The 21,887-nt window shown below is 31.5% G+C and overlaps 1 protein-coding gene across 1 annotated transcript; it reads left to right on the top strand.

Moving 5' to 3' along the window:
- Window positions 1–18,507: 18,507 nt before the first annotated feature.
- LOC129286880 (zinc finger BED domain-containing protein DAYSLEEPER-like) lies at window positions 18,508–21,663 on the top strand. The gene is made up of 5 exons (XM_054923005.1): window positions 18,508–18,708; window positions 18,758–18,839; window positions 20,336–20,435; window positions 20,547–20,624; window positions 20,712–21,663. The coding sequence occupies exons 1-5, from the start codon at window positions 18,508–18,510 to the stop codon at window positions 21,661–21,663; spliced, it is 1,413 nt and encodes a 470-aa protein (XP_054778980.1).
- Window positions 21,664–21,887: the final 224 nt, after the last annotated feature.

Genomic DNA, 21,887 nt, shown 5'->3' with positions numbered 1-21,887 from the left:
TTTTTGTTCATTTTTTTCGTTAGTTCCTTTGGCTTATTTTTTCATGTATGAACATTTCTTTTATCTCCATTCTTCTAGCTATTTATCTGCATTTTTGTTTCATATAATATCATTTTAATTTGGTTATAATTTGCCTATAAAAAATGCTTAATGACCAAACTCAAAATAAAAAATACACCAATTTTCTCTTTTTCAATTGATTCTTTGGGCTTATTTATTTACATGTAAACACCTTTTTCATCTATATTCATCCAAATATTTATTTACATATCTTTAAAAAAATTTATTTCTTGTTTCTTTTAAAATATGTGTGATCACCATCTCAAAAAAGATCAACAATCATTTTGAAATTAAAAAAAAGAAAATTAATTTAAACTTCTCTATAATATTTAAATATATTAATTTAATTATATCTAGTCCAACTTCAATCTAACCATTGAATTGTGAATCAATGCCTCAACTGATTCAATGACTGATTCTATTTTCATAGCATTGCTTGTAACCCTTTCGTGACCGTCTTCTATGCCAACGTGATAAGAAATAATTGGTTTAAATTAAAAATCATGAATGGCTAGAACTGAGTGTTAGAATGAACCATCAAGGGTCTAATATGCTAAACGACAAAATTTTGATTAGTGAATTATTTCTCATCACTAGATGAAGTAGATGGCTGAAATCCGAGGCTTAAAGATGAAGGCAACGCAAAAGGCACATTAGACACCTGTCTCCTGCAACAACAACAACAACAACAAGCCTTTATCCCACTAGGTGGAGTCGGCTACATGGATTGCAAGACGCCATTGTGCTCTATCATTTATCAAACTTTTAGGAATATTATTAATTAAGAGATCGCGTTCAACAACTTCCAAGAGTATTCTCTTAGGCCTTCCTCTACCTCTCTTAATCGGACTCAAAGTTATATGTTCCACTCTTCTCACTGGTGCCTCCCTTGGTCTTCTTTGTACATGCCCAAATCATCTCAACCGATTTTCTACCATTTTTTCCTCAATAGGTGCCACCCTCACTTTTTCACGTACGTGCTCATTTCGAATTTTATCTTTACGTGTATGTTCGCACATCCATCGTAACATTCTCATCTCTGCTACTCCAACTTTATGCTCTTGCTGTCTCGTTAGAGCCCAGCATTCACTACTATATAACATTGCCGGTCTGATAGCAGTGCGATAAAACTTTCCTTTAAGTTTATTAGGCACCTTACGGTCACAAATAACTCCTTTAGCTTTTCTCCAATTAAACCACCCAGCTTGAATTCTATGTGAAATATCTCCATTGATTTCGCCATCATTTTGAATAATGGCTCCCAAATATCTAAACTTTTCCACTTGAGGTATAATTTGATCTCCCAATTTCACTTCCAAATTATTGTCGAATATTCCTTTACCAAATTTACAATATAAATATTCCGTCTTACTTCTACTCAGACGAAAACCTTTCGATTCCAATGTCCTCCTCCATAACTCAAGTTTACAATTAACCTCTTCTCTTGTCTCTGCTATAAGAACTATATCATCCGCGAAGAGTATACATTTCGGGATTTCCTCTTGAATATGTTCCGTCAAAACATTTAAAATCAAGTTGAACAAATAACGACTCAGAGATGATCCCTGATGTAGTCCAATCTTTATAGGAAAATCCTTTGTTTGACCACTAGGTGTTTTTATACTAGTTTTTACCCCCTCATACATATCTTGTATGGCTTTAATATAAGCAATCCGTACTCCCTTTTTTTCCAACGCTTTCCAAAGCACTTTTCTTGGTATACGGTCATAAGCTTTTTCCAAATCAATAAAAACCATGTGTAGATCTTTATCTTTACAATGATACTTTTTCATTAATCCCCTTAGTAGATAAATCGCCTCTGTAGTTGATCTACCTGGCATAAAACCAAACTGATTCTCAGAAATACTTGTCTCCAATCTCAACCTGTGCTCAATTACTTTCTCCCACAATTTCATTGTGTGGCTCATGAGTTTAATCCCTCTATAGTTAGTACAATTCTGAATATCTCCTTTATTTTTATAAATAGGAATTAATGTACTTCTCCTCCACTCATCAGGCATTTTCCTGGACTGTAAAATCACATTAAATAACTTAGTTAACCATCTCACCCCTTCTTCACCTAAACATTTCCACGCTTCGATAGGTATACAATCAGGTCCGTTGGCTCTACCATTTGCCATTTTCTTAAGAGCTTCCTTTACCTCCTTATCATGTATTATTCGATAGAATGACAAATTTTGTTCTCCTTCACCAGTTACAAAATCCTCCAAGTTACTAGATGAATCCTCTCCATCATTGAAAAGTTTAGAAAAGTAAGTCTCCCATCTATTTTTAATTTCATCATCTGTAACTAAAATTCTTCCCTCTTCATCCTTAATACACCTTACCTGTTCTAGATCTCTTGATTTTCTTTCCCTACTCTTGGCAATCTTATAAATATTTTGCTTTCCTTCCTTCGTCTCAAGGTTCTTATAAAATTCTTCAAAAGCTTTAGAACGAGCTTCACCCACAGCTCTCTTAGTTTCCTTCTTAGCCCTGTCTCCTGCAAAAAAAAAAAATATTGTTCATGCGATGGATGTCCAAATTATTCATTAATGTGTATATTTTCGGTTGTAATTAACAAAACAGGCTTCTTTTGCTAACCTTTCACAAAAACTTCAAAGAATATATATTAAGTCAACATGTGCGTTTCAACATATTAAGTCAAACCTGGAATCATGCATCGTGGCTTGTGCCACTTGCACTGCGGCATGTGTCACAGAGACCACAACATGACTCTCTGTGTCATGCATTACGACATGTGAATACATGCGCCGAGGCACACATGCATGAATCTACTACGATTTTACAATTTTTGGTGTGAATATCAAATATGTATTGTTTTCGCATTCAATGTTCGATTGGGGTGGTTTAAACGCTCACACGAAGCTTTTTTCATATTCTAACTAATAACATTAGTTTCATTTCAATTTGATGTCTTGTTTAAAAGTTAGATATCCAAGCGCATTCTAACTATTTTAAGTCAAAATTTGCCACTTGAGCATCTCAATTTAAAACCATATGTCATTAGCCACTTTTTGGGCCTTGACTATGTCCAAGTAGACAATACATATTAGATTAACCATTCATACACACAATATAACACATATACACACATTTGACTTGTAAACTGCCCATGACACATAACTTAGGCAAATTCTCATTTTTCATTCTCAACTTATACAAGGCCAAATTTAACATATGCTTCACACATTTATCATATTTTCACATAATATGCTCCATCTACTAGACCACATTCTCGTTTCATCACATTTACACATATACATAGAGATAGGGACCTAAAACTAACAAAATATGCCCCAATCACCATTTTATGCACATGCACCGAATCTTATGGTAACTTATATGAGTTCATAACTAATAATCTATAAATTCATTACACTGAACTCTTATAAAGGCTTTAATGAGAGATATCTACTTAGCCAATGTCTTTTCCCTTTAAACCACTAGTGCCAGAACTTGAAAAATATAAATAACCACGGGTAAGATAAAAATCTCAGTAACCAAAATAGTTCATTTAATGTCTATTATTACGTATAATCATGTCAAAGTAACAAAACAAAAGTATAGCATATATATGTATCATAACATAGCTTAAATCATCACTTTCACATATAAACCATTTTTACACAATTTTACTTATTAGCATGATCATCTATTGACTGATCTTCCAAAGCTCCCCAACATAAAATCATAAGCTTTATTGAATCAATCACTATTGAGCAAAGCATACTTTCGGTGGTAGAAACACCTGGTTAAAAGTAATCTAACTCACCTACAAACTATGGTTTTCCTCATTTCACACACTTGTGATAGGGGTATTGTTGATTCCTCACCGCACCCTAATGGGCACTAGAGAGTTGCTAGACTGCCCGAATGTCCCATGGTAACAGTATCATAATATGCTGTACCGAATTACCCATGGTAACAACTCGTATAATGCTGCATGCACCAAATGTTTCACGTGTTAGTATGACCATATGGATTTTTCACTCACATATCTCCACATACACACATCCCCACATATTCTGGGTGAACTCTCACCACCTATAATCATGCTTCTTACACAATTTTCACTGTTTTCTTTCATATTTCCACATATTAAACACTTTTATACTTAACGTATATGTTTATATATCTCAATTGAAACCATTGACCTTTCAAATTTCATTTCACAAATTGATTTTTCATGTTAAAACCATTTATAATATCAAATCATGTATAAAACTCATAAAACAACAAATTCACCATTTCATATTTACTTTTACACAGTTATAATTGTTAATAAATAAAATAAACTATATAGTTACCTCAACCCTTCTGTTTACTAGAAAGGGTTACCCATGTTCCAACAACCTTATCCAAGCTTCTTTTCAAAATTTGCATATCACACACTAAAATCTATACAATTTAGGCACCTAGGGTCGATAACTCTATTGATAAAAAGTGTCAATTACAATAAGCTAGTACTTAATTGCTATCACTTCCACAATTTACATTCACTCACGCGTATCATGATTAATTACCACTCACTACAACCATTATCTTCCTCATAATCACCTTTTCTCTCACTACTATCTTTATATTAGGGCAAATCGTGCTTATAGCTTCAAAGCTTTACTGTTTCGACTCAAACTAGTTACAAAGTACTAGTTTAGTTTCAAAAAACCTTTATATTACTATAGGGTAAGAAACCAACTTCTTAAAACTTTTGAATTCAATTTTTTACTAGTTAAAACTAAAAGAAAATATGGTAGAATTGAAGGTTAAGACAGTACGAGACTTACTCGATAAGTAACAGGTCAAAAACATCGCTCTTGCTCCTGATTTCACTTGCCTTAACAAAGCTTGGCCTCTTCCTTACAGAACCTCTTCCTCCTTATTTCCTTTTTGTTTTCATGAGATGGACACATTCTTACTTATTTGAGTTTTGCACCATGTGTCGTGGCACATTTGTTCTTTACCGTGGCACGTGGCAGAATGAAGAAAATCCTCATTGCACTCACACACTCTGCTTCTTCCTCTCATACCTATTCATATAACATCCCAAGGAGTCAATATAATATCCTACTACCCAAAACATTAATCCCACATTAAATTACTAATTCATTTCATAATCAGTCATTAACACAGGATTGAAAATTTAGGATGTTACAAAATGCATATTAAATGCACCTTTAATGGCATTCAATTACTTGAAACAAAATTTCTTAAAAACTAGCTAACTGAGGGTCTTCAAATAAAGGTCCATTTCCTTCTTGTCTGAAACCTTGGCACAGATATAGATCTAAGTTACAATCACCTCAAAAGGAAAAGGATCCAATGAAAAAAAAAAGTAACTAAAAATTGGATTTCTTTGTTTTGATAGTTTTCAGAATGGAATTGAAATTGCCCTTTCCTTCTTCTCCCCAAAACCCAAGTTCATTTTTTGATCCAGTTTTTAAAGAACTTTAAAAAAAATTTTGGTAAAAGAATATTTTTTGGTTGTAAAATTGTTAAATAAAAGAAATTTTTTTTTTCTAAATATCTTAAAAGAAACATCACAATGGATCATCCAAAGTATTCTCAAAAGGATTCTATTTCTATAAGAAGAAATAAAAAAATATCATTATCAAATCTTTTATTTATATTTGGATTGAGAAAAATTTATGAATTGAATGAAGTAAGATTAATCCAATGATTTACAAATCCACCATTCCAATTCAATCTATTAATTGGACAGATTGTTCAATGATAGAAAAAAATAAAAAATCTGAATGATAGATCAAAGAAAATCATAAAACAAATAGAAAATTTTAAAAAAGACAAGAAAAAGGTTCAAAGAGAAATATTTGTTCTATGTAAACAACTTGTGATAATAAAATATTAGAATCATAGGAAAATATTTGGCAGATATCATAAAAAAAAAGTGTTCAATTATCCTGCAAATCACATTATTTTTAAAGCTTTTCATAGAACGGGTTTATATATACACCTTTGTATGTATATTGTTATAGAATAAGCTTTTAACAGTGGGTAAGAGATGCTATCAACAGCTATTATAGAACTATTATTGTTTCAAAGGATGTTAAAAGCCTATGATTTTCAACAGTGCTTGTCCAAACGCTGTTGTAAAAAACTTTCAATAGTGATTCCAAATCTGCTATTGAAAGTGGCCAATTGTTTGAATTTTTGGAAAAACAAATTGTGACTTTCAATAGCATTATCGTAACAACCGTAGTTGAAAGTGTGATTTTTAACAACGGTTATGGTCATAACCACTGTTAAAAGCTTTTTTTTTAAAAAATTCATATGTTTCTATTTATTTTCTTAATTCCTGCAAATGAAAATATTTTATATAATTTATCACTAGCCAGCTAGTTCCAGTACATATATATAATCCAAAATTCAATACAAAATTTCATAGAAATTACATAAAACTCAAATAGTCTATACAATTTCCTAAAAAACTATTTAAACCTTACATACAATCTATAGAATATTGTGCCTAGCGTGTGAGGATGTTGGGAACACCTAATCTCCTCTCATTCAAACAATTTACACAAGGACAATAGAACTTCCCGCAATTGTTAATAAGATTTTTCTTAGCAAATTTCAAAAACTCATTCATTCCATTATCATACTCATTATTTGTTCATCTAGTATTCATCCAACTTCGATATATATGTCACTTCATAAAGAAAAATAGAACTAATGTGAATGTTACCTACAAACTATTTCAAAAATATATATTCCTCGTTAACCTAAGATTTTAAGTAATTTAGGAAAAATAATAAAGCTAAAAAATTTTGGCAGAGTCTCCTCTAAAAATTAAATCTCTCAAGACTTTTAAAAAAAATTTTACAAGTGAAAATTCATGATTTTATACCAAAGAAATTATTACATGCAACAGCACTCCCAACAATAATTAATGTTATTAACAACTAAATTTGAAGCATTTTAGGGGAAAAACAAAGCTTAAAAAAATTTGGCAGTCTTCCATAAAAATTGGAGCCTAAAAAATTTTAAAAGCATAAAAAATACAATATTATACATAAGCAATATCTATAGTAATAACAATTTGATCACATGCAATAGCCTAAGATAACAGACAGTCACTAACAGTACTCTTAACAAGAAATTATATAATAATTAATTAAAATTAGTTAACTAAAATATAAATTAATAATTTATATATATATATATATATATTAAAAAATAAAAGACATACTCGCCTGAAGGAAGAACCTGCACGTGACCGAGGAAGCTGCAGGAGGGGGTGGATTTTTTTTTTTTAATTTCTTAAATACTTTTAACGTTGGGTGGACAGCGATATTAATTTTCTTTTAAATTTTGTTAAATACTTTTAACATCGGGTGGATGTTCCACCCAATGTTAAAAATAAGAAACAACATCAGGTATCTTCATACCTGATGTTAAAAGTCATTCAGCCGTGATTTAATGTTAAAAATGGCACCGTGTTCATTTTCAATCGTGTTTGCCCATGAACTGGGGTTAAAAGTTAGTTGTTAAACTCATATTTTGTACTAGCATATGTATCATTAATATTCCCAAAATCAACTTATAACTTTTTCTTGAATCAACCAAAAAAGAAATTCTTAATAAATACATTTACAATAATAAAGAAAATGAAGAAAGAAAAAGAAGTGATGAAAAATAAAAGTTAATCAAATTTATTTCTACTAAAAAAATCAATTTGTAGTATTAGGATTACAAATTCACAAAATTTTTGTGACATATCCTCTTTGTCACAAGCATATGTATTTTATAAATTATTACAAACTCAATTTATTAACTTATATAAATATAAATTAAGATCCATTTTTAAATATCATGGAACACCCATTTTTCTTAAGAGTAAAATAAAGGATTCTTTTCATGGAGTACAAGGAATATCTCATTATTCCAAATTAAAATATAGGAGCACTCCCAATTCTGTATTGAATCAATTGACGAATGGGTTAAAAGGTCATTATCAATACAATTTATTTCAGAATGGATGGTCTAGATTGGTCTCCCAAAAATAGCAAAATAAAATGAATGAATGCCATGTGTCTCAAATGAAAATTTAATCAAATATCATTCATCCTAAACCAATTTGGTCAACCATTGAATTGAATGACTAAATGAAAGAAGAATTCATTCTATATAACATCTTTTTAATTACACATTGTAAATGGAGATGCCATACAAATTCTTATTCACATGTTTCAATTTATAGATCCTAATACTAATATATTAATATATTAATATTTTATATATATATATATATATATATATTATAATTTATATATATTTTTTATAATGAATATTATTGATCAAGTTATGTTCGGTTTAAGTGGTTGAGAGAATTGAATTAGCTTATCTTGAGATCTTGAATTTGAACTCCTAGATGTGTAATCTTGTTAAATAAATATGTCAAAAGCATCATCAAGATACTCATGAGGTTGGTGTTAAACATACATACATGCTCAAAAATATAAAAAAAAATGAAAATTGGGGAGAATCATAGCCCTTGTTAATCCAGCTTTCTCTGCGGCTAGAAGAGACAACAAACTAGAAAAATCATTTGTCATGAGGAAGAGAGCTCACACACATCTGCGTTTATCTTACGTTTAAATTAGGAATATGCCATACAGGAAAATAATATAGAATTTAAAAAGAAATACGAAAATTTTGAGATTTATCTAGTATGATTTAAAAATTAATCAAAAGTTTTGAACTAAAATTACTAATATATATTATAAACATTATCCAGAAGGACATAATATTCTGGTCTAATAGTGAATTTAGGTCCACATAAAAAATTTGCACTTATTGCCTAAAAAAAAAAAATGCACTCTTGTTATTTCGGAGCTGTAGAATTGTGATATAAGCAATGTTATGAAAAATGCACTCGTCATTGAATCGATTGAGGTACTGGTTCACGGTTTAATTGTCAGATTGTGGTCTGAACTATGGTCCAACCAATCACAAATAAATTAATATATTTTAAATATTATGTTTAAAGTAGAAAGTAATAATAATATATAATAACAAAAATGAATGTTTAAATTTCAAACAAAATAATATACAATAAAAAATATAATATTCATCAATATCACATCATTTTCATCCAAAATATATATAATTATTTCATAATTTATAATTTATAACCTTAAAATATATACACATATACAAAATTCATACATATTTTTTACATTTTTTCATTTCATAATGCTTATTAGGTATAAATATGTATAAATTAAAATAAAAAATAATGTGACTGGTTCAATGGGTTTTGGCCGGTTCTCAAATTTCTTAGTTTTCTATGTTGATAGACTGGACTTAGGGTCAGTTCTCCCGGTTGACTGGTTGGTTTTAATAACACTGGATATAACTGGGAAAGAGAGTTTTCTTTCGTAAACTGTAGATCCCAAACACATGGCGACCTTTCTAGGCTAATCCTGAACGTCAAATTCTAATAATTGTTGTCTATTCTTAACAATCATTTTAATTGGTTTTGTTTTAATAATGATTGTTGTGGTCCCTGAAGTACACCTTCTTAATCGTTATGATTATGATTATTATGCAAAAGAAAGACATGCTTAACAAACTGTTGGTGTTAAATTAGTTTTTTGGTTAGCTACAATGCAGAGTTGGTAATACAAAGCGGGTTGCAGGTTTAGTATGATGGATTAGCATAACACACGTCTTGACGAGTTATATTTTTACCAACCTGCCAGTAAAACATATTTCGTTATAACTTTTTTTAATTTTAAAAATTACAAATTCACCTCTTTTTATTATTTTTTATGGTAAAAAAAATCATGTTTCCCCCTAAAAATGAATTATCTAAATAACAATAAAATTCTTCTAAATCATTAAAAAACACAATACAAATTTAAAATATATTAATATAGTCTATAATAAATATATACTCTATCCCAAACAAATATAGGAAAAGGTTGAAGTTACAGTCTAAAACTTAAAGAGAAATTTTGCCATGAAAAAATCAATAACACAGCAAGCTCCATAACACTCCATGGACCATGATGAAATGCCTAGATTATCACACCCAAAAAAATAAAGCACAAGGGAAGGAGAAGAAATTTTGTAATGAATTATATGTTAGAAGGGGGCAAAATAATGATGACCTGGGAAGATATTGGATTTGGAGCATGAAAACAAAGAAAACATAGTAAGCTCTCAGTCAACTTGTTTTCAAATGTTTTACTACCGTATTTGACCAAAAAAAATGTTTTACTGTCATATATGTATATCCTTTTTTGGAATAAGAATTCCTTCCCAAGCTTAAGGCACGTGGAAAAGCAAATTATTTTCAAGTAGGATTGAAATGTTTAAAAAAAAAAGAGGGCTAACCTGCCAATTCGCGGGGTTAGACAATTGTGGGTTCAAGTTATGTAGTGTGACTCAAAACTGCTCTTTATCTAAATGAACTCATTTTCTCCAATTCAACCCACTACTTTTTTATGAGTTGATGGATTGAGCCAATGAGTTCAACCCATATTATCAGCTCTAGTTGCAAGGGCATGCCAAATGAGCTTTTCCTTACACAATGCAATGAACCTAACTTCTAAATCAAACAGTGAGTTCCTAATATCTTTTGTCACAATTTCACCAAATGCAAGTGATAAAAAATAAACAAAATAAAGAAATAGGATGAATCAAAATGCAAGAGCTACTACTACAAAATAGACTTTTCATGTCGCATTTTTAAGCCTTTCCACGTCACAACTAGAAGAGACATCATACTGGATGACTTAGAATAATGGCTTATTCATGTCACAAATGTGTGTGATGTGGAAAACCATAAACCACATCCCATTTAATAATACGGAAGGTGGTTTTTACAAAATTCACGTCCCCATTTTACTAAATATAACTGTGGTTTTCAGACAAACCACATCCCCCTTATAGGTGGTGGATGTGGTTTATAAAGAAACCACATCCCCCTTTAATAAGAGAGATGTAGTTTCTCATTTCCTAATTCACAGATTGAGAAACGACGTCTCCCTTGATAGAGGGGGACGCCCCCATTTCTCATTTCACAGTTTGAGAAACCACATCCCCCTTGCTATAAGGGGAGGCTCTAACAAGGGGGTCATGGTTTCTCATCCGTTTTCACATAACACGTCCCCCTCTAACTATTGGGGGATGTGGTTTTTAAAATTTTTTTACATACAATTTTCATTTATTTTATAACTAAAATATAATCTACTAAAGTATGCTACAAAAATAGCCAATTCATACAACGAAAGTCCAGCAAATAGCAACTCATTTACATCCATTCATATACTATCACAACAAAATATACCAAATGCAATGGAACAACAATCTATTGTCACCTATTCAAGTATTTATATCCTTCTATCTTTCCATTGATTTTGCTAAAATTCTAACTTAATGGAAAAACTATGAAATGACTATGTAAATAGCTCTTAAAGAAGATAACTTACTAAACTATTTTGAATGCCACTTATATCTTCACTGGTATAAGCATGTAAATTATCAAAAAGCTGCAAATTTTTATCAAATGTTCATTAGATAATAAAATTTTAAAGGCTCGCAAAACTAGTATTAGTAAAATAAATAACAACATAACTTACCATGTGTAAATTTTCATTAGTTTTTGATTGAATAATCTCATACATATAATGGATAATATAATATCCACACTCTATACTCCCTATTTGGCAATGACACTAAAAATTAAAAATCAAACGATAAGTATAAACAAAAATATATATCAAAAAGTTGTGGATAAAAAGTATTGAATTGAAATTACTTACGTATAGAAAAATTCAAGTCGGTGAGTTATTTTTTTGAGATACATTTTTTAGTGGGTGACACTTTGCCCCGGTCATATAAAATATCTTCAATACTCTACCATGAAGTTTAAATAAAACATAAAGTATTACAACAAAATAAATATCTAATATTTATAAAAATAATTTTAACTTACATGTTGAATATATTTTTAGTTTCAGCACTCATTTGCTTGCCTATGGAACAAAACCAATAGATCTCGTGCAAATATGGTCATACAACAAAAAAGGACCGATGATAATTACAAAGAGACAAATGAAATTAATACGTGAAAGCATAAAAATATTATCAAATTGAATATAATGCATACATACATACATACATACATATATATATATATATATATATATATTCAAGAATTAGGGCCAGATAACATGGTAATTTTGTTTCTAAAATAATATTGCCCACATATCTAATCCTATCATTGATATCATTATGAACCGATGTTAAAGAAGTTGGACATAAAAATCCAAATTGATCCTTCCATGATCCAGTGCAGAGATTACTGAGAAACCTATTAATAGAAGGATATAAAAATTATTGCATATAAATTAAAATAAATAAAAATGAGATAGAATATAGATAATAAAATTAAAAGATAGATAACATAGCCCATGAGATATCCAACTCCTTCATGAATAAGAATTCCAAGATGTCTTTCTTGTCCCTTGCAAAAGGATATAACTTGTCTATACCCACAATTCCTTTAAGCATTAACAAACTGATAGGCTTTGTCATTGCCTTAAAAAAAATCATGTAATTGTAGCAGAGTAGAGTAGTCCTCAGTATCATCAAAATCCTAATGAAATATGAAATGAACAAAAGTTATATAATTAATCAAACTGAAGATTTTTTCTACCATTAGAATTGTCATCTCTGTGTCAACAAGTCTTTTAGGCCATAAAATAAATTGTCCTAATGCTTTATCTAATTTTCCAACCTCATCAGTAAGGAATGGCACATTCATGTTTGGCTCAAGAACCACCTCAACTGTTACCTTCACTTGATCGTCCGAAATATTCATGTTATGGATTGTTTCTACGAACATATATAGGCATATTGAACCAACAATCTGCTTCCAAGGATTATCCATATAAAGAAAACAAACTTGTTCCTCTTCTACTAAGGGACAAGAGGCATGTGTTGCCATCTCTAGTGGATTACAGCTATCTTTAGTGCTTTTGAGGCACGGGAGAAGCATAGAGGAATAAGTACACACAATGAAAGAAAATTAAAAATAAAAATAGACAAAACTAAATATTAAACTAAATAGAAGTAATGAAAACCTAAGGTTCCTACTACCTAGTTCCCTGCCCAGTGTCTTGTGTAGTTCTCATATTAGTGACCATGGATCTAGCCTCTTGAAGAATCTGCTCATGGAGCAACAAATTATCCTGCTCATATTTTCAAGAAACTTCTTCTGTAACCTTTGCTAGAAGGTCATCAAGCTCAGCTTTAGATACAACTCCAGACGAGCCTCATGAAATTAGTTTGAAATACTCGTTGAGACCAACTCCTTTTCCTATCCCCTTAACACAATTAGAATAATCTGGCATTCTAATTGCCGATGCTAAGATATCCATTCTGCTAATGGATTGAAATGAACATTGGGATACTTGTTTCTTAAGTGAATCCTGCAATATACAATTAATGAATTTATCTTAGAAGATAAAAAATTAGAAATTTGATTTAATCCATTTAGTATAATTACTCATAATCCTTTGAGTAATTTCAGCAACCTTCGGAGTAATATATTGGCCTTTCTTAATTTTGGCCTCTTTCCATTTTCTTTGACAAGTTGGAGGAGTTAGGGGATGAACAATAATATTGGCGTCAGATCTTATAGCTTCCTCCAATTGCTTCAAATCAACTTCCCTAAGTTTTTAGTCTAGCTTCCTATATCCCCCCAACATAAGTAATGTTGATATTTATTTTTAGACTATCTCTCTTTATTTGCAGTACTTAATTCGTATAATGAAATAAAAATAAAGTAAGTCAGATGTAAACTAAACAAAAATAAACTAAGTAAATTATTAATTATATTAAAATTTACCTAAAATCTAAGATCATCTCGTGACCTCACAAATTGTTTTCAAATATCTTTATCAATGAAATTATATTCCAAACATGGATTATTGTTCTTTCTTCCTCCTCGAATATATTCCTTGGAAAGTGATGACTTGACATCTTTCCATCGATCATGTACTTGCTGCAGCTAATACTTCTTCATGTCATTGGTAGGAGGGATATTATAAGTAAGCTGCAAAGTGTCATACTTATGAAGTAAGATGATAGTATCTAATATAACTAAAACAATAGAAAAAGATAAAAAAATATGCATGCTAAAATATCATTCCAAATCATGTCCTCAGTAGCTTCTGGTACTTCTTGCCAATTAGGATACAAGATGCCAACTTTACTTTGAGTTATAAGACCTATATAAATTACAAACTTATCCCTTTCTATACTAAGTGGTCTTTTACCACCACCAAACTCTAAATGCACTCTCTTTGTAATGCCTTAGCGTAAAGCCAACTCCTTTAATTTTGTACTTCCTCTACCTCTTTTCTTATAAGATGCACTAGATGTGTTAGCTACATCTTTACTAGAACCCTCCATGTGCCTGTTAAGATCAGAAAATAATATAGGTAAGTAACTTACATTATAATTAAATATATAGAAAAAAATAAATGAAATAAATATATGAACATGAGGAATCAATTACTTCAATGTTCTACTAATTAATTCTTACTTTATTCATTCTCCCAAATTCCTCCACAATGATCATCTCTAACTGCATATTCATCATCAACTAAATCTACTTCAATTGATCTAGGTAGATTTGTACTAAAAGGTGGGGTTTCATCAAGGTTAAAAGTTGAGTCATCATCCTCCACATCAATAATTTGTTTTTTTGCCTTGTAGTATAATAGAACGCTATTTATTTATTGGATCAGTGACATAAAATACTTGTTTTTCCTGACTTGCTAAAATGAAGGGCTCCTCTTTAAAACCAAGTCTCTTAAGATCAATTGAAATAAACCAAAATTCTTTATCTACTTCAATAGCATTAAAGTGAACCCACTTGCATTTGAAAATAGGTACTTTGAATTTAGTATAGTTCACCTCCCATATCTTATCAACTACTCCATAATAGTTCGTGCAAGCTAATAATGTGTCATTATCTTTTGAACTGAAAAAATGTTAAGCTTCAGCTTCTACCATTACCCCACTAATTTGCATGGTACTTTTATCATCTTAGGCTTTTATATAGAAAGAATATCCATTCATATCATACCCACCCAAACACATGATCTCAAAACGAGGTCCCTCAACTAACCATATTATTGTATCAAACATACTAGTCTCATTCATAACCTTTTCCTTGAACCATCTTTTGAAAGTCTTATTGTGCTCATTAGCCAATTGCATTTCATTCTTTCTTGAGTATTTATCTTTTAACAACTTTTTATGAGCATCTATATAAGGTTGAACTTCTTCTATGTTATTTAAGATGTACAGATGTGCTTATAAGACTTCATGAGACCTACACTTCACTCTGACCCCCCGTGATCCCTTACCAATAAGTTTTATTCGTCAAGTTTGAGGGACTCTAATAGCTTTCAATTCTTTTAGATATGCAGTACAAAATTAAATAGCCTCTTTCGCTATATAATATTCAACAATTGATGCTTCAGGCGTATATGGGTTCTTAGAATATCCTTTTAAAATTTTCATGTATCACTCAAATGGGTACAACCATATTAGATAAACAGGATTGTAAAGTCTTATTTCCCTAACCAAGTAAATTATTAAATGCACCATGATGTCAAAAAATGCTAGAGCAAAGTGCATTTCTAATTGGCATAAAATAACATAACCTTTATTTTCTAATTCATCCAACTATTATGATCTATGACTTTGTTGCATATAGCATTGAAGAACATACACAATCTAGTTATAGGACGTCTCACATCATCTTTCATAATCTCTCGAATAGTACTGGTAAAAGTTGCAGTATCAACACATGGCAATCATGAGACTTTATGGCTAGTAACTTCAAATCACTCATCGAGACAAGTCTTCTAACATTAGAAGAATACCCTTATGGCACCTTAATATCATGCAAACATCTACATAAGCTTCTTTTCTCCTCTTTAGATAATGTGTGAACCATTGGGGGTAAATAAGCTTTCTTCCCCTCTTTTTGTTATGCATGTAAGCATTTTCTTATTCCTATTTCAGCTAAGTATAGTCCAACATTTATTTCATCATTAGTCTTACCACTTATATACAAAAGTATACCAATAAGACTATCATGCACATTTTTCTTCACATGCATCACATCAAGACTATGTCTCATATCTACACTTTACCAATATGAAAGATAAAAAAGTGGACCTCTTTTTTCACACATTCTTCTTACTTGCATTCCTTTTATTCTTACTGAAAATGGAATTGATTCCTTCCACATGTTAATAAACTTAGTCTTTAGTTAAGGCCTTTAGAGCCATTGCATACTCTTGTAAGCCATTAAAGGCCTTCTTCAATCTACAATAAGGGTAATACTGATCAAGAAATTTTCGACGACTAAGGTAGACTATTTTTCTTCCATATTTAAGTTGGTGGTTGTGTGTGCCTTCTTCATATATAGGACATGCATTGTAGGCTTTAACACTAAAAGTCATTTATTGTCATAAAAATCATGGCAGGCAACTTGAAGTGCTCTTTCTTATAAGCATAAAGAACATCTATGCCTTCCTCCCACATCATTTTCAAGTCCTCAATCAAAGGTGCCAAATAGCTATCAATATTGTTTCTTGGCTGTTTTAGTCCTGAAATCATCGAAGAAAACATTATGTACTTACACTTCATACACAACTAAGGAGGTAGGCTGTAAATAACTAATAAAACTGGTCATGTACTATGTGTGCTACCAAGATTGTCAAATAGGTTGATTCCATCTGTACAGAGTCTGAGACGAAGGTTTTTCATATCGCTTCCAAATTGAGGGAACATGTGATCTAATGTCTTCTATTGAGGAGAATAAGTCGGGTGTCGAAGTTTTCCATTAGTTATTTTCTCATCAAAATGCCATCTCAAATTTTTTGCTTTTATTGGATTAGCAAACAAACATTAAAACCATAGTATTATTGGAAGATACCATATCACCTTTATAATAGGCCCTTTAGTTATGATCTTATTACCATAATCAATATCATCATCCTTCTTTACTTTATACCACAAAGTCCTACATTTCAGACACTTGTGTAGTCCTTTGTACTCATTTCTATATAGTATGTAGTCATTAGGAAAAGCATGTATCCTTTTATAATCCATGCCCATTGGACATAAGATTTTCTTTGTCTCATACATATGTTTTAGAAGCATTTTACTCAAGAATTCAAGTAACTCTATAAAACTCAAATTAGTCCACCTACTTCTTGACTTTAAGTTAACCAATCCTAACACAACTGTCAAGAGCATAAAATTAGTACACCTTAGGTATAAGGATTTCCCTACATCACTACGCAAGTTGTCATATACATGTAATTGTGCAAATGACGTCATCCCAACATCACAAATCCTATTATCTATTCTTTTATCCTAGTCATTCACAATTGACTCATATTGTGACATAGAAGTTGTTATTGCCTCCCCATGCCATATCCATTTTGTATACATCAAATTTATCCCATCACAAATTAAATGCTCTTTTATTTCATTAATGCCCAATTCAATCTTATTCATGCAGTTAATACAAGGACAACAATACTTTCCATTTTTGCTCGAAATATTGTTTCTAGCAAATTCAAGAACCTGATCCACACCATTTTCATACTCCTCAGTCATTCTACTAGAATTTATCTAACTATGATCTATTCTATTTTTACCTAACAAATCATCACAAAATCTATTAAATTAACAATTCACTACCTTACTTATGCTTTAATTAAACTCATTTCTAAAAAAAATTGACAAAGTCTCCCCTTAAAGATTGAACATCCTAAAATTACAACAACCAGAAATCAATAGAACCAACAAGCAATTGAATAAATATTTACCTATTAAACCTATAAAATATCAAACTTTAAGCTTATCCAAGTTTAATTTCTAAATTAAAAAAAATTAGTAGAGTCTCCCCTTAAAAATTGAACATCCTAAAATTACAACAATTATGAACCAATAGATGCAAGTAGGGGTGTGCAATATACCCAAAAACCCGTCAACCGGTCCAAACCCGCCCGACTATTTATAAATGGGTCAACCCATACCCATTTAGTGAGGAAAGAAAAATGGGTACGGGTGGGTAATACCTGTATAAGTATAAATGGGCGGGTAATGGGTTAGCCCTCGAGTGACCCATACCAGCCTGTATATATTTTATATATATTATATATATATATATATTTTGGCAAACTTCAGTCCAGAGTGGTCTACTAGTGCTACCATCAATTGGAAAAAAAAGAATAGCCAAATCAGTCTAGTCCAAGCTCTAAAAGTCAGAACAGAACCCATGCCTCATCTAAATCAATCCAGTTCTAAGCTCCAAAAATCAAAACCCTCGCCTCGTCATTCATCTACCCGTGTGACTTTATGAGATTATCTTCGCTCGTGAGAGTTAAGACTGCTTTAGCTGTTATTAGTGGCGATGTCTTCGCTAGTGCCCTAGCTCTGTCGTTCCATCCAGCATCCACCACTTCGCAAGTTCGCCTGGCCAATTTCTCCACTGTTCGCCTGATCTTCATTATAGCTTGTGCGAGATTCTCATCCTTCCTTCAGCTCCATCTAGCAGACGTATGCCATTCACCTTCCTCCAACTTTAGTTAGCAGACGTATGCTCTAGGCTTTCACCTCCAGCATTGACCTCGGCTCTACTCTACTAGCAGACGCAAGCACGCAGATGCAGCAGCACGCTTCAGCTTCAGGTTCGACCTCCAGGCTCCTCTGTTGATAATTGCTTCTTTTTTTTCTTCTTATTTGTAAATGCACCATGGGTTCATTTCATAGGAAGTTGAACTCCATAGCTATTTTTTTTCCTTGGTGAATAGAAAAATAAAAAGACTTGCTAAACCTTCTTTTCTATATATGGTTTTGACTTTTTAGAAACATAGAAAGACTTCATTCTGATTCTTTTGTATGGCGTGGAAAAGGATTTAAAATTCTTGATATTTGAATGTGGTAATTGATGCAATCAATAGCAAGTTAATACCGTCTAAATGCTGTATCAATGCTCAGAAACCATTGCTTTTATGAATCATAAATTTTTTACTCATTTACTTATGTGTTGATTTGTCTAGTTGTATGGCTTTTCTAGCATGAACTGATATGGTCCTACCATGATTAAGAACATGAAGCACTAACTGCGATCTGATGTTTGTGGCCATTTTGAATGTATTATTGTATAACTTATTTTATACAAATAGAAATGCTTCGCAGTAACTGTATTGAAACAAATCTATTGTATTTATGGACACGTTCTAGGTAAGCTCTACTCTGCTAGCAGCCTAGCAGACTTATGCACGCAATATTGAAAACTTATAATTTTGTTGATATTTTAGTTAATGTGATGTACCTAGTACCAAATGTGTTTGTGATTGATTTGGTTTGGTTGCTATATAGTTTTTACTTTTAAAGTTACTATGGAAAATATGCAAGCTATAGAAGGTTCACATGAATCTAAAGCTCCCAATACCACCACCATCCTAGCAGCACCTACTAAACCTAGAGCTTCCCAAGATGAAGATGCTCCACCTCCTAAATGAAAAAGAAGTGCAACATCTAAAATGTGGAATCATTATGAAAAATTTATAAATAAAAAAGGTGAGCATCGAGCTAAATGCAACTATTATGAAAAATATTTTGCAGGCCATTCTTCTAAAACTAGGACTAAGAACCTTTAAAGACATTTTAATTCTTGCCCAAAGAATCCACATAAAGCAAAGGCGGGACAGTCCTTATTCTCTACTTCTTTTGGTAAATCAATGACTCATCAACTGTATAATGCAGAATGATGTAAAAAAGCAGTTGCTAAATTCATCATTTTGGATGAGATGTCATTTTGAGTTGTGGAAGGGTAAGGTTTTAAAAAAAATGTTAAAAGTGCTTGAACTAAGATTTACATGCCCTTCTCATACCACTATGGCTAAGTTGTGCTACAAAATATATCTAGAAGAAGCAAGATGTTCAAAGAGGTATTTTAAGAAATCTAAAGTTCGTGTGTCACTCATCACAGATTGTTAGACTTCAATTCAAAATTCCAACTACATGTGTTTGACAGCTCATTAGATTGATAAAGAATGGACATTACAGAAACCAATTTTAAATTTTTGTGTGGTAGAAAATCATAAAGGGGACACCATTGGCAATGAAATTGAGGGATGCTTATTCTATTGGGGTATTGAGAAAGTATTTGCAATTACAGTTGATAATGCTTCTTCTAATGATTTTGAAATTGTATTTTTAAAGAAGCGTTTGAAGGATTTGGGAGGTCTAGTTTGTGATGGAGAATTCTTGCAGATGCGGTGTGCTGATCATATTTTAAATTTAATCATTTTAGAAGGCCTTAAAGATATGAATCAATCTATTGAACTTATTCGGCATGCAATCAAGTTTGTTAAATCTTCTCCTAGCAGGCTTAAAAAATTCAAGGAGCTTATTGAAAAATTAAGAATTGATTCAAAGAGTCTTCTTACCATGGATTGTCCCACTAGGTAATTTATATTATTATTAAATTATGATTGTTTGCATTATGATATGCAATTTTTCCTAACATTTAAATATTTTTCTTGTCGTAATAGGTGGAATTCAACATACATCATGTTGCAGAATGCTAAGTTCACTAAGGTCATTGATAGAATGGAGGATGAGGATCAAGATTATAAGAACTACTTCAAAAAGAAAGTTAAATTGTCTTCCAGCTCAAGCTTTATTGATAGGATGGAAGAGGAGGATGAAGATGAGCTTGGTGATCATGATGGTGATAAAGGTATAGTTAAACCTCCTAATGCCTATGATTGGAGTATGGCAAAGGAATTTCTTACCTTTTTGGAGTTGTTCTATACTATGACTCTTCAATTTTTTGGATCAAATTATGTCACATCAAACACATGCTTTCAAAATATAGTTGCAATCAAGACACGATTGGATTCAATTGCAGTTGAATCTAATTCTTTGTTGAGTGACATGGTAGAAAGGATGCAAAGTAAGTATGACAAGTACTGGGGAAAGGCAAAAAACATGAATCTATTATTGGTAATAGCTGTGATTCTTGATCCTAGATATAAATTTTCTTATGTTGAAGTTGCTTTTAAACATTTTATTGGTGATTACACGAAGAGGGAAATGATGAAAAAGAAGATTATGAGGTTTTTGCATCGCTTGTTTGATGAGTACTTTGTAACTCTTGCAGTCAGTGGCAATGAACCATCTGAAACTGGTATAGAGATGGGGGACATTAGTTCTAGTGGTGGAGGGAAGCAAGTTCCTCCATCTTCTAAAAAAATTATTGATGTGGCAATACAAGATTTCTTAGCCACTGTAATGAGTAAGCGTCCAAAGAAACTAATTTCAGAGGTGGAAGAGTACCTAAATGCAGAGTTAGTTGATGCTTGTGATGATAGTTTTGATATTTTGGCATGGTGGAAAGTGAATTCTTCCAAGTATAAAGTTTTGGGTTTGATTACACGTGATTTGTTGGCTATACCTGTCTCCATAGTGTCTTTGGAATTTGCTTTTAGTACTGGGGGTTGAGTACTAGATACTTTCAGGTGTTCCTTATCTTCAAAAATGGCCGAGGCACTCATTTGCGCGCAGAATTGGCTATCATCAACATCATGCACCCCATTGGAAGAGATTGATATTGACTATTTTGATGAGACTTTACGTGCTGTTGATGGTAATAATAATATGAATAAGTTATTTTAATTATATTCATTTTAATTCTTCATAATATATAATATATATTATTACTTACT

The sequence above is a fragment of the Prosopis cineraria genome, unplaced genomic scaffold (genome assembly GCF_029017545.1).
Source record: "Prosopis cineraria cultivar Desert tree isolate PC_DT_omini unplaced genomic scaffold, ASM2901754v1 PC1, whole genome shotgun sequence".
NCBI classification, from domain to species: domain Eukaryota; kingdom Viridiplantae; phylum Streptophyta; class Magnoliopsida; order Fabales; family Fabaceae; genus Prosopis; species Prosopis cineraria.
The sequence above is the reverse complement of the archived record's forward strand: the minus strand, read 5'-3'. Positions and strand labels throughout refer to the sequence as shown.